The sequence below is a fragment of the Rosa chinensis genome, chromosome 5 (assembly GCF_002994745.2).
Source record: "Rosa chinensis cultivar Old Blush chromosome 5, RchiOBHm-V2, whole genome shotgun sequence".
NCBI lineage: Eukaryota > Viridiplantae > Streptophyta > Magnoliopsida > Rosales > Rosaceae > Rosa > Rosa chinensis.
In genome coordinates, this window is record NC_037092.1 from 43,082,008 (window position 1) to 43,098,581 (window position 16,574).

The 16,574-nt window shown below is 37.7% G+C and overlaps 1 protein-coding gene across 1 annotated transcript; it reads right to left on the reverse strand.

Annotated features, from left to right (window-relative positions):
- Nucleotides 1-6,811: 6,811 nt before the first annotated feature.
- On the reverse strand, nucleotides 6,812-9,426 carry LOC112201872 (peroxidase 60). Its single transcript, XM_024342797.2, has 4 exons — nucleotides 9,199-9,426; nucleotides 7,769-7,948; nucleotides 7,517-7,676; nucleotides 6,812-7,233 (listed from the first exon to the last, which is right to left on the reverse strand). Exons 1-4 carry the CDS (start codon nucleotides 9,424-9,426, stop codon nucleotides 6,812-6,814), a joined length of 990 nt encoding a protein of 329 aa, XP_024198565.1.
- Nucleotides 9,427-16,574: the final 7,148 nt, after the last annotated feature.

Here is a 16,574-nt window from a genome sequence, read left to right on the forward strand (position 1 = left end):
GAATAGTTTAGAGTCATCTGCCAGTCAGATCTTTATAACTGGACAGTTTAGGTTTATTTTGTTTTGAGTCTTTAGATTAGTGATTCGACCACAATCTCTTGCGGGAACGATCCCTACTTACCTATACTATTTTCGACATTCTTGTAGGGTTAAGTTATAGGAATTTTTGTGCTTCTATTTAGGTGGATAGAAATAGCCTATCATTAACAAAGCCCACTTCAAGGGTGCCATCAACGAGGAAGAGGAGCTCAGCAGAGCGAGGATGAGTGTGTAGTGGGTTAACTGTGCCAGATGGGAAACACTCTGCCCGAAAAGAGCAGGGAACTCTGCCAAGGTTGCCTTCAATACGGTGAAGGTTGTGGGAGGGGTTCCTCCAACAAGAACTAGGGGCGGGCCTGAGGGTGTGCAGGTAGTGCCGCCGCACAAGGCCTCCGAAAATTGGAGGTCTCCGACTTTGAGTTTCACGTATATATAGGTATAAATGAATATAATTAATTTAGTCCCCCATCCATGCACAGAAGCTTGTGTAGTCCAGTTGCTAGGCTGGCAAATATGCACGCAAGTTTTTATATCCTTGTCACGGGTTCGAATCCCAGACTTCTATTTTTAATCTTTTTTTCTCTTCCTTGTTCTTTTCTTTTTTTTTTTTTAACCTTCTGTGTCCCTGATTTTTTTTCTTTTCTCTTATTCTTTTTTAATCTTCCTTTTTTCTTTTTTCTTCTTTTTTCTTTCACTCTCCGTGTCCCTGATTTTCTTTTTCTTCTCTCTTTTTCTTTGTCTTTTTTTACATGTCACATTCCTTTAGGGTTTAGGATATTCTTTTTCCATTTTTTAGTAGATTTTTTTTTTGGTAAGTCAGCAAATTAGATTTTTTTTTCCTTTTGTTACTAGGTTTTTATTAACCTTATAAAAGAGACATGTGCAAAGAAATAAAACTAAAGCCAACACAAATTCAAAGCTGTGCCTTACCCTTAATACTAAGTTTGTTATCGTCATGAATGAATTAGGAGTTATAGTCTCGTTTAACATTATTTGAAACTTTCTTAGTTATTTTGATTAGTTGTTTGAGAATAATTTTTATATTATTGAATGATCTTGTCATAACATTTTTTTATTGTACCCATTTTAAAAATAAAAATAAAAATCATTATGCAATGAACATAAGGCCTCTGTCAAATTTTCGCACTAGGTCTCTGAATTCTCAGGACCGGCCCTGACAAGAACACGCATGCCGGTGAATGTGAAGTAGTTTGCATTTACTGTTGCATTTGGAGTAGGTGTAATGAAATCCGAAATAATATCCGGGTCAGCCAATGCCATTTGAATTATGGCGAATGTAGAAATTAGTAGTGAGATGAATTTGAGTGTAGAGGCCATGGTTGGAACTTGATTGGTTTGTTGAAACTAATCTGATGTGCTATTGCTACAATGTTGAGTAGTCAGATGAGGTGCTATTTATAGAGTGAAGGAGTAGAAAAGAATACTTCAATTCAGGGTTAATTCAATAATTCTATTCATCCCACAATGGGGATATATATACAAATACAAAGGAGTAGTCTAACTCTAATAGGAAACAATCTTTCCATAATTACAGGATATTCTAATTAAATAAAATCCTAATTACATACAGATTTACAGCGATTCTACACTCCCCCTCAAGTTGGTGCATAGATGCCTATCATGCCCAACTTGTCAACCGAGCTGTCAAATACCTTCCTGGACACTCCTTTAGTAAGAACATCAGCTAATTGCTCCTCTGAGTTTACAAATGGAAAGCGAATAACCTTTCTGTCAAGATTTTCTTTAATAAAATGACGGTCAACCTCCACATGCTTTGTTCTATCATGCTGAACTGGATTATGTGCAATCTCAATGGCAGCTGTATTATCACAATGCAAATCCATAGGCTTTTTAAGCTTGTAACCCAGGTCCTTCAAGACATTACGAATCCACAATATTTCACATACTCCATGTGCCATACCTCGGAACTCATCTTCTGCACTTGATCTGGCAACGACTTTTTGCTTTTTGCTATACCAAGTGACAAGGTTCCCTCCAACAAAAGTGAAGTACCCAGATGTAGAACGTCTGTCCGTTTTATCACCAGCCCAATCTGCATCTGTGTACCCAATAACTTCCAATTCATCTTTTTTTGAAACAGTAACCCTTTACCTGGCGCCCTCTTCAAGTACCTCAAAATACGAAAGACTGCATCCATATGCTCTTCACTAGGACAATGCATAAATTGACTAACAACACTCACAGCATAAGCAATATCAGGTCTAGTATGTGAAAGATAAATCAACCTTCCTACAAGACATTGATACCTCCCTTTATCAGTTGGCACTTGATCAGGATAGATAGCAAGTCCGTGATTCATCTCAATGGATGTCTCGATGGGTCGGCAGTCCAGCATCCCCGTTTCAGCAAGTAAATCAAGAACATATTTCCTCTGTGAAAGTGAAATTCCCTTCTTAGACCTTGCAACTTCAATACCCAAAAAATACTTTAGTTGTCCCAGATCCTTCATTTCAAACTCCTTTGACAAATACTTTTGCAATTCATTTATCTCCTTCGGATCATCTCCTGTAACAATCATGTCATCAACATACACAATAAGAGCTGTAATCTTACAATTCTTGCGCTTGATGAACAAGGTATGGTCAGAATTGCTCTGTCTATATCCAAAGGCTTTCATGGACTTTGAAAATCTTCCAAACCAAGCTCTTGGAGACTGCTTTAGGCCATATAAAGACTTCTTCAATTTACACACTTTGCCAACATCACTTGGGTAATTCTTAACACTTGGGGGGGCATATCCATGTACACTTCTTCCTCCAAATTCCCATTAAGAAACGCATTCTTCACATCAAACTGGTGCAAGGGCCAATCTTTGTTTGCTGCAAGTGAGATTAGAATCCGGATAGTATTAATCTTTGCCACAGGTGCAAAAGTCTCCTTATAATCAATCCCATAGCGTTGTGTATATCCTTTGGCAACCAACCTCGCTTTGTATCTATTAATAGTTCCATCTGCATTAAGCTTCACAGTAAATACCCAACGACATCCTACAGTCTTCTTTCCAACTGGCATAGGTACTACCTCCCATGTTGCATTTTTCTGAAGAGCTTCCAATTCTTCATTCATCGCCTTGGTCCATTTTGGATTCGTCAATGCATCCTGCACGTTACTAGGAATAGATACAGTAGATAATTGATCAACAACAAGTGCATGTAACCCAGAAATCCTATGGTTAGACATAAAATTAGCTATAGGGTATTTAGCTTTGGCTTTGATATCTGGTTCATATTGTTTCTTAGGAATTCCCTTGGTAACCCTTTGTGATTTCCTAGGTTAGATACTTTCTAACCCAGAAGACTCATTAAAGTTTAGGGGTACCTGAGGTGGATCATTCTGACTGGGATCTTCAGTTGGTGAGGCAGAAGGGGGAATATCTTGTGTGTGAGCTTCAAATACGTCTTGATTTTGTTTCAAATTATCCAGAAAAGTCGTCTCTTATGTCTCGGAATTCACAACGCTCTGTTCAGCAGTTTCAGCAGTTGCATTCTCTTTTTCGGAATTCACAACACTCTGTTAGGCAGTCGCATTCCTTGTTTCAGAATTCACAACACTCCGTTCGGCAGTCGCATTTTCTGTTTAGGAATTTACAACACTCTGTTCGGCAGTCGCATTCCTTGTTTCGGAATTTCTACCTTCAAATCGTTCCTCCAAATCTTCCAAGTCTTCAAAGACATCAAAAAAAATAATAGAACAAGGATTCCCTTCATAACCTCTCTCCCCCTGAAGGGAAGACTGAGAAGTTCCTCCTGAGTAATATGGCTCTGATTCACGGAATTAGACATCAAGAGATATATGTATAGTGCCAGTAAGAGGATCATAACATCGATAACCCTTCTGGAAGTCAGCATAACCAACAAATATACACTTACGGGCACGGGGATCAAGCTTGCTACGTTGAGGCTTGGGAATATGAACATAAGTTGTGCACCCAAACACTCGGGGCTCCAAATTAGGCATAGAAGGGATGGTCAAAAGTGTATGAAGCTTATGATGAGGATTCTGAAACTCAATCACCCGGGAAGGAGTACGGTTGATAAGATATGCTACTGATTTCACTGCTTCGCCCCAATAGGACCGAGGTACATTCATGCCAAACAAGGAAGCATGAACAACTTCCATCAACTGCCTGTTCTTCCGTTCTGCTAAACCATTCTGTTGAGGAGTATAAGAATTGGAGGTTTGATGACGAATTCCATGTAACCGGCAAAACTCAATCATAGGGCCATTCACAAACTCTCCACCATTGTCAGACTGAAACACTCTGATGGATTGTTGATACTGAGTTGCCACCATTTTGTGAAATTTGGTAAACATTCCAAATACATCACTCTTATTCTTCAGTAATGACACCCATGTCATGCGAGTGCAATCATCAATAAATGTTACAAAATACCGAGCTCCAGAAAGAGAAGGAATTTTCGCTGGACCCCAGACATCGGAGTGAATCTTCATAAAAGGAACAAGACTTTTATTAAGACTTGGTGAATATGAAATACGGTGACTCTTGGCCAGTTCACAGATGTCACAGTGGAAATCCAAATCACTAACAACTGAAAACAATTGAGGTTGCAGCTTCTTAAGATAACGAAAGGATAGATGACCTAAACGGCGATGCCATAACCATACAGCTTCCTTCGCATTCTCTACCCCGTTGATCTGATTAGCTTGTCCCAAAAGATGCTTCTGTTTCTTTCCTGTCTCTGTCAGATCCATATAGTATAATTTCCCCCTTCTAACACCATAACCAAGAATCCGTCGAGTCAGAATGTCCTGAAACACACAGAAAGACGGATAGAAGGTCACAATACATGCAAGAGCTAAAATAACTTGACCAACAGACAGGAGATTATAAGCTAGTGATGGAACAACTAAGACAGATTCAAGGGTTAAGGTATTAGATAAAGCAATAGAACCTTCTCCGGTGACCGGAGTTGGAGTACCATCAGCAGTAGAGACAACATCTTGAGGGGAAAGTCTAAGGTTTTTCACAAGACTTGGGTCATTGGTCATATGGTCAGATGCACCTGTATCAATTATCCATGTACTATTAAAAGTAACCTTACCCTTCATACCTGACTGCGCTACATTAGAGGAGGCATTGTCTAGGTAAACTTCCTCTTTAGTAGCAACAGCGGCCTTGCCCAGATTCTTTCACGGTTTCTTGGTGAAGTCCTACCAATCAGGGTAACCAATCACTTCATAGCACCGCTCCTTGCTATGACCTAATTCCCCACAGATAATGCACCTTTTGTTTGCATATGGATTTGGTTTACCTAGAGGACGGTGTGGAGAAGGTCCTGAGAAGCCTGGAGGAGGACCCTGTTTGCGTTGGGCCATAACAGAAAATTATGTAGTTACCGAATGCCCCATAGCCTGTTTCTCTGATTGCATCATTGATAAATTCATGATTTTCACAGGATTGGATTTTCAAGGGTTTCAAGATGGATATGAATGTTTTGGAAAAAAAGGTAGGGTGATGGTGGTTTGAAATTCAGGATGGTTTGATTTCAACGGTGGTGGTACGCAGCGGTTTATGGTATTCTTCGGGATTCAGGGTTCAGGATTCAAAGGATGCAGCGCAAGTTTAAAGGATTGAACTAGGCTCTGATACCAAGTAGAAAAGAACACTTCAATTCAGGGTTAATTTAATAATTCTATTCATCCCACAATGGGGATATATATACAAATACAAAGGAGTAGTCTAACTCTAATAGGAAACAATCTTTCCATAATTACAGGATATTCTAATTAAATAAAATCCTAATTACATACAGATTTACAGCGATTCTACAGAAGGTTATAATATACTATTGCTGCAGGCCTTTCTATTGCGTAGTCAAGGTGAAATTTACAAAGTCTTTCTTGTTGTAGTTGCAATTTTACAGTCGTACTCTTTCTTGAAACTGATACAGGAATGTGACTACTTCATGTTTCTTATTTTGTCTTTATCAACAGTTCAACACAGCTTAAAATGGAAGATAGTAGAAGTATATGCTTAAACCATTGATGTTATAGATGTTCCTCCGTTGATTAACCTCATAGGGTAGGTTAAGTCATAATATTGCTGAATAAATGGGTGTACATATGAATATTGTTTGACATTCTTCCTCAATTTTTTATGGTAAAACAAATTAAAGTTATTAACTTTGAATTTAGGCCTCGTTTGGTTCACGGAAAGGAAAGTAATTCTTTTGTCTTTCCCATGGAAAGGGAAATGAAATTTTCTAAGAACTTTATATTCCAATGTTTGATAATGTAAGAAAAGTTATCAAGAAAGTTGTTAAAAATGTTGTAAATAATATAATAAAATAATATGTTGTGAGTAATAAATGCAAAGAAAGAATAGAGAAAAGTGATTTCTTTGGGGTTTGGAATGAACCACTTTCCCCCTTATTTTCCCTTCCTTTAGAAAAGGAAATCATTTCCTTTTGCATCTCAAACACAAGAAATGAAATAAAGGAACAAATTTCTTTTCCTAATGTTTTACTTTCCGCGAACCAAACGTGGTCTTAATTAATCCACGGCTATAACTCAGTGTCCAAATCAATGTAATTGAGGCATTAACTTTAGCCCTTTCTTGTTGTGACATTGTCATTGTACGTGTATAAAATTAGAAACCAAAATAGTATGGAAGGAAAAAAAATTACAAGAGAAATATGAAGACAAACAGAAAATTGAATAAAACAAACCAACAGAATAAAGATATGTCTCTTTAATATAAGACAAAGGATCAAGGAGTGTTAACTGCTCTGCATGATTTCCTGATCTCCCCTTGCGTGCCTGTAAGTACTCCCACTGCTCCCAACTTAACCATGGCCTGCCCAAATTTCGCGGAGAAGCCAAAACTATTGGCAATTGTTGTCACTGTGGACTGAGTTATGGGGTCGAAAGCTAGCTCTTGGTCTATTTGAAGAACTCCTCTCCTGGCTCGTATTTGCTTGTAGAATGAGTTGTCAACAATGAACGAACTTGGTACGTACTCGTTCTGGTCAAGATCAGCAGTTTTACTGCCTGCTGAATTTTGAGGGCAGATAGATCTCAGCTTTTGCAGCAATGATGAATCCATGCTCCGGTCAGGTCCGCCAGTGTTTTGGAAATTGTATAGACGGTCTTGGAAGAGAAAACAATGTGCCACCCCAATGGTGTGACCGCCTGCATCGTGAACAAGCATGCATATATAAATCCCATAGGTCTACGTACACATAAATATGTGGGAAATTAAATTGCCTGACATGTCGATCATATTGTCAAACTGTCAATTGAGCAGTGATAAGGTGTAATTATGCTTAAATCTGTAACCAAATTGATGTTGGACAACATAACAAGTCAGATATGTCCAACAAGATAACATTTGCGAACAAAATATTGAAAATTTGAGATTTGAAACTTGAAGAATAAGAAGAAGAGGTGCTGATGAGTATGTATTGTTTAGTACCAAGAAGATAAACCATGTCAATGGCATTGAGTCCTTTTCTAGCAAATGCTGCAACAGATTGATTCACTGAAATTGATGGAGCTGGGAGATCAACATTTGATGCAAGAGATACAAAGCCATCTCTTCTCCCAGTTTGAACACTGTATCGCCCTCCTCCACTCTGACATTAAGTACATAATCCATGTATCACCACCATGAATTAGCCAAGAACTTAATATACTCCAGAAAGGAAATACAGATCATATTTCTTACCAGGCATACAGCTTCTCTGGTAGCCATTACAATGATATCCGAGCAGGAGACCTTTCCTGGGCATACAACTTCGACTGCAGCTTTTGCGGCATCAATGACATCATAACCCCGTACACTGAGATTCGGAGGAGCTGTTTTCTCACTGGAGCTTCCATCTAGTAGAATGGACGCATCACATCCCTTTTAAACAAAAACATATAAGCATGCATTAGCTCTTGCAGGTTAAAAGAGAAACACTATTGTTTATACCATATGCATATTAAACATAAATACCGGAAGGATACAGTCAACGGAGCCACCCAAACCTCTTCCGGTCCTAACTCTATAAGGTAGGCCCAAAGCCCAACACATATACTAGTCTCACATTCCAAACTTTGATAAGCCACATCTAAGTCCACATGGGAAAATGAAGGGTGACAATGCCTAAACCTAACACTATATATACGTGTTTCCCCCCTCATTCAAGGTAAGCCTTCATTCTATCTACTCCTATCTTATCAACTTTCCTACAAAGTGTTTGACTTAGGCATCGGAGAGTCGTATGCCGGCAACCCCGGTCTACTCTCTGACCTTTATTTGTGGTTGACAAGTGAAGGAGCTCGGAGATGGTGTGCCCTTCCGGTGATTCTTGGTACCCACTCAGCAGCCACACAGAAACAACTATGAATTCACGATAAATTATAAGATTTCTTCTCCTTTTCTTCTCAACATTTTTAGTACTTCTCAAGGTATTAATCAAAGAGAATTACGAGTTTACTACCTCTATCAGTTTAAGTATGTGAAAATTTTACAATGTGTTAACGTATGACATGCATACAATTGCCTTAAAAGTGGTAAAATGAGTCCTCAAAATAGTAATATTAGTCCTCAAAGTAGTAACATCAGTCCTTAAAGTGGTAAATTTTCTTAGTTACCACATGAGTCCTCAAAATAGTAATATTAGTCCTCAAAGTGGTAACATGAGTCCTTAAAGTGGTAAATTTTCTTAGTTTACCATATGAGTCCTGAAAATAGTAATATTAGTCCTCAAAGTGATAAGAGTTCTTAGAGGGGTAAAAATAGTTGATGTATGAGAAATGTTAACATACCATAGCTTTACCCTTAAGTATGATGTGGAAATAGAATCATTTTTGTGGCATTGAATTCTCTTCTAACTTAGTAGATATATATCTAAACTTGTTAGGCAAAGTAAACCCTAAAAGCTAGTGTTAAGTACGTTGTGTTAAGCTAGGCTAGCTAGCTCCAACAATGTATACCAAATTAACACCATCTTCACGATGCTAGCTTTTACCCCACCTTGCACGTGAAGCATCGGGTAGGTGTGAACGGACAATAAGCCAACAATCAAGCTAACATAATTAGCGTTAGGGCTTGATGAACACAAAATGAAACATAGAGAAGAAGAAAAACATGGAAATTAAGAAAGTTACATTCACAAAGCAATCGTGGAACTGCATGCGAACGAGAGCAGCAGCAATTGTTCGGTCCATTTTGTACTTTGCCTTGACTACATCAGCTACTACTTTTTCAACATCAGCAAGGCACTTTCTCTCGTAGAACCCTACCTCTAGTGCCCCATAGCACTGCCCTGTAAGGCTTACAAATATGAGCCCAAATATCCCTACTGCCACTAGATGAGCTCTGCTAGACATTTTCATCTTCTTTAATTTTCAAGCTACTAAACAAACAATCTCTGTGTGAATCAAAAGCATACATATCACCTGCATTTATAGGAATATCAGGAACCATGCATAATTGGAAACTTGCAAGCTTGTATGGTTTGCACGACTTTCTGTAATTGGTCATCTTCATTTGCATTTTGAGTCGGCTGTAAACGTGAAGTCATGTAAGTGAGAATATGTGTATATAAATATAAGCCAACAGTTTCTTAATAGTTGATATGAGAATGAAAATCTCCAAGGTCAAGGATAGTGCATGTTTTTCTGAGATACTGAATTCTTCCAAATCTTCTAGACCGATCTGTTCCTTGATTCAACACCCTAATTACAAATTATAATGTCCCACATTCAGAGGACGGTGATACAAATTTAGCTGTCCTTTGTTTAATTAAAGCCAGAAAAGGAAAAAAAAAAAAAAAGGTTGACCTCTTTCGGTTTTTTTCTTCTCTCTCGTGCATGTTTGTATATAAAGGAAGAGTTTCATTTAATTTTTATTTGTCTATTTATTTATTTTTAATTTTTTACAGCGGGCAGAAATATTGCTTTTCTAGTAAGAGCCGTCCTTATGTTGAAATATGCCTATCGCTCAACTCACACACCCTTTAGAAGATCAAGATTCCAGACACTCATGATTTCCATCAACTTATTGACATACTTGCGTTCATGTCACTTGACTTTTTCTTTATAAAAACAAAAACAAAAAATTGAATGGTGGTTGGGTCTTTGTGGAGTTGTGTTGTACATGTATGTAGTTGAAAAACCAAGAAAGATGGAGGAATCAGTGTAAAGAGTAACTGGAGAAGAAGATTGTGTAGCAGCAAGAAATTTCTAATGATAACCGATAGCATTTCATATAGTCAATACATCCTATAGCCACAAGTTCACTAGGATTAAATTAATATAGATATCTTGTTGAATGAGGAAGAGGGGTAGGAGGTAGGGATGGTAGGGTAAGGGGATTAAATTACCATCCCCATACCCGACTTCATTCTCCATCCTCATACTCTCCCCAATCCCCGTAATAAGATACTGGGGATTCCCCGTCCCCGTCCCCATTGGGGATTAGGTCCTCATACCTGCCCCAATCCCCATTAAGAATATTACCAATTTATTATATAAAAATTTATACAAACAATTATGGATTGTAAAATATGAAAATTGAACATCAAAATAAAATAAATTTCTTATTTCAATCAAGCAAAATTAACATATTGATAAAGATCTTTTATTAAAAGAATCTTCTTTTTTTTGAAAATATTTATTAACAGAATTTAAATATTGACAAAAAGATGAAGTTTACATAAATATTTATTTATAAATAATATCAAAAATATATATAATAAATAAACAAATATATATATATATATGTATTTCGTATAATTCTTATTGGGTGGGTATGGGGATGGGGATCAAAATACCATCCCCGCCCCGTACCCAATTTCAGAATTCGAATACTGGGGATCCCCATCCCCGTTACCCAATTTTCCCCGAATTTCTCCCCATTAGGGTCGAATACCCTATGGGTACCCTACCCGATGGGGATTTTTGCCATCCCTAGTAGGAGGTAGAGTAGTTGGTGCACAACGTCGTGCAAACCCAATGGGGATTCATTTAAAGGGCATCCATCCATGTCGATCGATAAGATGGAGGGTAGCCTAATATGTATTTCGTAGTGGATCTAAAACTTGTCCACCATGGCCTTGACTCTAGAGATTCAAATTATTGAAGATGAGAATGAGAGTGAGAATTGCGAAATGAACCTTTCATTTATCTATACTGGGCATAATTCATCAGACGATTTGAAAAATTGGTATCTCTAGCATTTCTAATATATAATTTCTATAAAAAATCACTCTCATAAATATGAAAAATTAAGTCGACTTCCCTAATACAGTCGGAGTGACTTAATATTACGCCCCGTATCTAAATTTACTAGTTTATTGGTCATTTGGACGGTAAACAATAGTTACCTTTACTTTTTACGTTCGTATCGAACTTTTTAGGGATTTCAAGGGTTGACTTTTTTGTTCAGCTCAGTATTTGAGAAAACTTCCTTCTAGAAAGTTGTAAGGCACATTAAACCGAGTTCATGGACATGTGGCATGTTAAAATTGGAGTTGTAACGAAGAAGTTATAAAGGTTAAAACTCAGTGGTAGTTTTTGTAAATTTTGAGAAATTAGTTTAAGGATATTTAGGTGTTTCCATAATTGGAAACTACTATTTTTGGAGGCTTCCATTTTGGGAAATCGGGGGGGGGGGGGGGGGGGGGGGGGGGGGGGAGAGAGAGAGAGAGAGAGAGAGAGAGCCCAGAAAACCCAAATTAGCGCCAAACTTCTCGACCTCGTCAGCGCCGCTTTCGGGAACCTCAGGCCGTGAAACCAATCCCATCTGAACCGCCTTGTCTTCTTCTTCCTCTATGTGGCGGTGGAGTACGATGATTTCAGCTGTGGATGGCACAGCGAGCAAAAACTCCAGTAGACTTGTTTTGGGATTTCCTACCAATTCTCTCTTTTCCGGCCACCTCCGGCCGTGCCACTACCCATATCTTGAATCTCTCTTCTTCGTGGTTCAAACCCAACCATTTGCTAGCTCCAATTCAGCCAGAGGAAGGAGAATCAACGGTGAGAAGAAATCTAGGGTTTTTCAGGGTTTCGAGGCAAATTCTGATCTATACACTTGAAATTGAGCAATGTTGTAGTTGAGAAAGTTGTTGGGAATGTTGTAAGGATTATTTTGATATAGGTTTGGTGACCAAAATCCGGGTTGGAATTGGCGGCACGTAGGGCCCACACGCAGTCACTTGTGGCGGTGTGTCCGGCTGTTCTTGGAGTCCTGCTTTGGTTTGTTGGGTTGAGCATATTGTTACTAGCGTGTAGATATGAATTTTGTATCAATCGATGCACATTTTGAAAATGATCGGAATTTCTAAAGTTTCAGAAATTTGGGAAGATCCGACCGTTGGATTAACCCCAATTTTCGATAGGTTGTTATGGTAATCGAATCAATGTAGCCTATGATTTTTGAGCTCGTTCCATTATGAATTCGAGCTTTCGATGAATTATCATTTTTTAGAGTTTCAAATTTTAGTATCGTCAATTTATCCTCTATTATCGAGAACAGTTAATGATAATATCAATTTGTTCAAGACGACATGTAGGTCGAGTTTGAGGAGTAAATTGTCAGACGGACACCAGAAAGCAATTCTGTGAGTAGGCATTTGATTTTAAAATAAATTATGCATAAGTACTACTTTCCAACATTTTTTTTGTTTAATGAGATTTATTTATGATTTTATGGCTTACTGAGATATTGAGTTTTATGAGCTTTGATAATATTTTATCTATACTTTCGACGACTTATTGATGTTTTACGAAGTGGATTAAGTTTGATATTGATATCTCTTTCCAGAGGCAGAGCCACATAGGGGTCTAGTGGGTCTCGTGCCCTACTAAGATTGATACAAATACAACTTAGATGACATATATTACTAGTTGCCAATTTGGCATAGTGGTCTAGCAACTTTTGTTGTGGACACCAAGCCCCTAGTTCGAGTCTTGCAGTATACTGTTTTTTTTTTCTTTGTTTGGTATATAAAAGGGACAATATACAAATTTCCATACAATACAATACAAATATACAATACCTGTGAAACCTTCATACAATACAATCTAATATACAATACTAATATACGTACTATAGGCTTCTTCTAGCTCTCTTTTCTATATTTTTCATGTGGTATTCACACCAATGAAATCTTGTCGAAGAAAATTACGTACCGTGGTAATATATAGATTATGTATACATTTTTTTTTTTTTATGTTTTGCTATGATTAATATTTTTTTTTTTTTTGTGCCCCAGCAAACTAAAATTTCTGGCTCCACCACTCTCTCTTTCGAATATTAATATCAGCTTTGAATTTATAGTGAGTTATGGAGTTGATTTCACTAAGAGAATTATTGAGTTTTTGAGGATTTCTTTTAGTAAATTGAGATTTATATATTATGAGTTTATTATATTGAGATTGAGTTTAGTTTATTTGAGGAGGTAAATATGTTACCGCATGCATGCATTACTTGGTCAACAGTACTCTCCAGGTAATAGTCTGGTCAACAGTACCCTCCAGACAATATTCTGGTCGGCAGTGTCCTCTAGAATATATATTCCGGTCGGCAGTACCCTCCGATGCATCATCTGGTCTGCAGTACCCTGTAGATGGCAAGAGATAGTTAGTCGACAGTACCCTCTAACTATCTATGGTTACTCAACAGTACCCCCTAGCCATCACCTCCTCCTTCGGTTGGCAGTACCATCTGATGCGTCCCTAGTCGGCAGTACCCTCTAGGTGGCATGAGATGACTAGTCGGTAGTTCCCTCTAGTCATCACCTATTTTACGATGTAAGTATTTTAATTAGATTATGAGATTTTTGAATGATTTTGAGATATATTACCATTGAGTATTTTAGTGAGATTTCTGAGACTTCTAAAGTGATCTGAGATCTTTCTTTATGAGAGGTTTTGAAAGGATTTTGAGATGATTCACAGAGAATTTGAATTCATTTTGAGATTTTAGTAAAGAGGAGGATTAAGTGGTATTTCACGAGACCTTACTGTATGCGTGGTTTTTAAGATAATAAAATGGGAAAGTATTAAATCCTCTTCTTCTTTTTTTCCTTTGAAGTCATTTATTTTTCGTCCTCTCATTCTAACAGTTTTCAAATGCTTTTCCCTAGGCTTTTCGGTTTTACGTGCCCAGTCTGCAGACTAGTTGAGGTCAAGCGTTCGTAGGCGTCGAGGCATAGTGTTCACCACCTTCATCATCGTTGTAGGTTATTTTTTGACCTACGCATATATGTATATCGGTTTGATATTTGTAGAATTGCTCTGATTACCAAACTGTTTAAGTATGTTTTTAAGTGGTGTACTCGGAATATATATATTTGGATTGTAAAACTTGTTGGTGAGATGATGATTTAAGTTCTATGTCCAAATTTGTTTATTTGGGTAGTCCACTTTTAGGGGAAGTTTCGCCAAATTTTTTGATAGAATTTCTTCTAAAGTGGGACCCATAGGGCCTATTTCGGGTTTCAAAGTGAAATTCTATTCGGGTCCTATTACTTGAGGTTTGAAAACACAGAGGTTTCCATGTCTCTTGGTCCTCAGCACCCCACTCTCGCCTTGTCGACATGAAAAGGGGATATGATCGAGTTTGATTTGGTGAGGGTTCTCGCCGGAACCTATTGTATTAGGGCTTGCAATTGGTTAATGTAGTTCTAAAGTGGCACGAAACACTAAGGCACTGTTAAAATTTTCTTCTTCTTCTTTTTGAATAAGGGTCAGTGCGGCTGCCCTCAAGCCTTGATTAATGAAACTATAGAATACATAAGGGAACATGGTGCCTAAACCCCAAATTACAATATGCATCAAGAGAACTTCCTGAGATAATAACAAGAGTCTCAACTAAAATAATGTATTCTAACAAGCACTAACTAGTGAAGAGTGCATCACTGGCTACTTTATTCACTTTACAATTGTGGTGACATATTGGAAAGATAACTCTATTATAAAGAAGCATCATAGCAAATAGCACTGCTTTCCCACTATGTTGCCACCGGAATATATAAATTCGGTGACACTTAGCTTCACCCTGCCACTAGGAGGCTCTAGGGCATTCATAATTGAGCCTATCAAATAAAGCAGCAGCAGCTATGGCACTAGGAAGATCGATCATGGCTCCAAACACGACTTGTACCAAGATTATGACCTATTTTTGCCAAAGAATCAGCCTCAAAGTTGGTTTCTCTAAAAATATGGTTAAACTTGATGTCTTCAAAGCATGTTGCAAGCTTCCTTATGCCACCAATGACTGACTTGAGACTCTACGGGATAGAATATTGACCAGTGATGCACTTGATAAGAGTTTTTAAGTCACCTTCTACTTGAACTTTCTTTATAAGTGACCAAGCTATTAAAATTCTATCTCACAAAGAATGGCACCTCTCTGTTTTTTTTTTAAATATTTTTTTTTGTTTTTTGTTTTATAATAAATGATAGGATAAATAATATTTCTTATTTTTAGGAATAAATTAGTTTTAAGTCCAAAAACCATGACCTATTTTGAATTAGGGGTGGGCAAAAAATTTGAAAAGTTGGCCTGGACTAGCCGATTTAGTTTGGTTTGGTCTGAATTTTTTTTTAAACTTGACAAATCGTGCTGGTTTGAATTTGAACCGTGTCAAATCTGGTTCGATCCTGGTCTTTGAAATTAAAAAAAAATAAAAATCTCCTTGGGCCTGGAATTCTTTTTTTTATTAGACGTTTTCTTCTTTTCCCCTTCTTCAGATTTTTTTTTCTTCTTCCTTTTCCTCTTCCAGTTTTAGTTTCTTCTGCAACTTCTTTTTCTTTTTCCCCTGTCAAAATTTCACTATTCAATATTTTGGCATCTGCTTGAGCTTGAGAAAGTTCTCTTTCTATCTTAACTATTATATCCATGTACTGCTTGAATTGTAGAGCTGCAGACTTTTTCTCTTCCTTAAGTACAGCAACAAATTCCTTTGTATTTACTGTCAGTATTAAAGATTGGAGGGCGGCCTCGACACCACCGTCGTCACTGGACCCACACACATTGGCTTGGCCTACAATACCCCAATCCAATCCAACTCCTTTGTCGCTCAATCCAACAACCAACCTGTCGCGATGTTAGATCTAGTGTTAAAATGGAAGGTGAGTTTAGATCTAGTCCGACTTATGAGATGGTTATTTTTTTTAAAAAAATGGCAGGGTTGAGATGGAAGCCATCATCATGGATTGACCCAAAAGATAATGAGGTGTCGTATTGGGTTTGAGCACCATCAGGTTCCATCAATTTTAGAAATGAAGAAACTGATGAACCTAAAAAAATATTCAATTCTGTAGTCCTTTTGTTTTTTTGGGAGCCTTTGGACCCGAAAACCTAGAAAACAGGTCCGAAACAGTTTGGTCTAGATTTTCAATCCCAACTTATGGATGACACGATTTGGGCTTGGTCCGAAAAGTTTGGGCTTGGTTTTGGGCTCAATAAATTTGCATATGGGCCCAACCCTTGTCCAGCCCTAATTTAGATGATTTTGAAAAGTGATTTTCGAATT

What these genes read in the sequence shown, in the direction of transcription:
- LOC112201872 (XM_024342797.2), bottom strand. Translation starts at nt 9,426, where the DNA reads ATGAAAATGTCTAGCAGAGCTCATCTAGTGGCAGTAGGGATATTTGGG. An exon ending in CCAGAGAAGCTGTATGCCTG is followed by an intron (nt 7,677 to 7,768) that starts GTAAGAAATATG and finishes ACTTAATGTCAG; the next exon opens with AGTGGAGGAGGGCGATACAG. An exon ending in TGACATGGTTTATCTTCTTG is followed by an intron (nt 7,234 to 7,516) that starts GTACTAAACAAT and finishes TTCACGATGCAG; the next exon opens with GCGGTCACACCATTGGGGTG.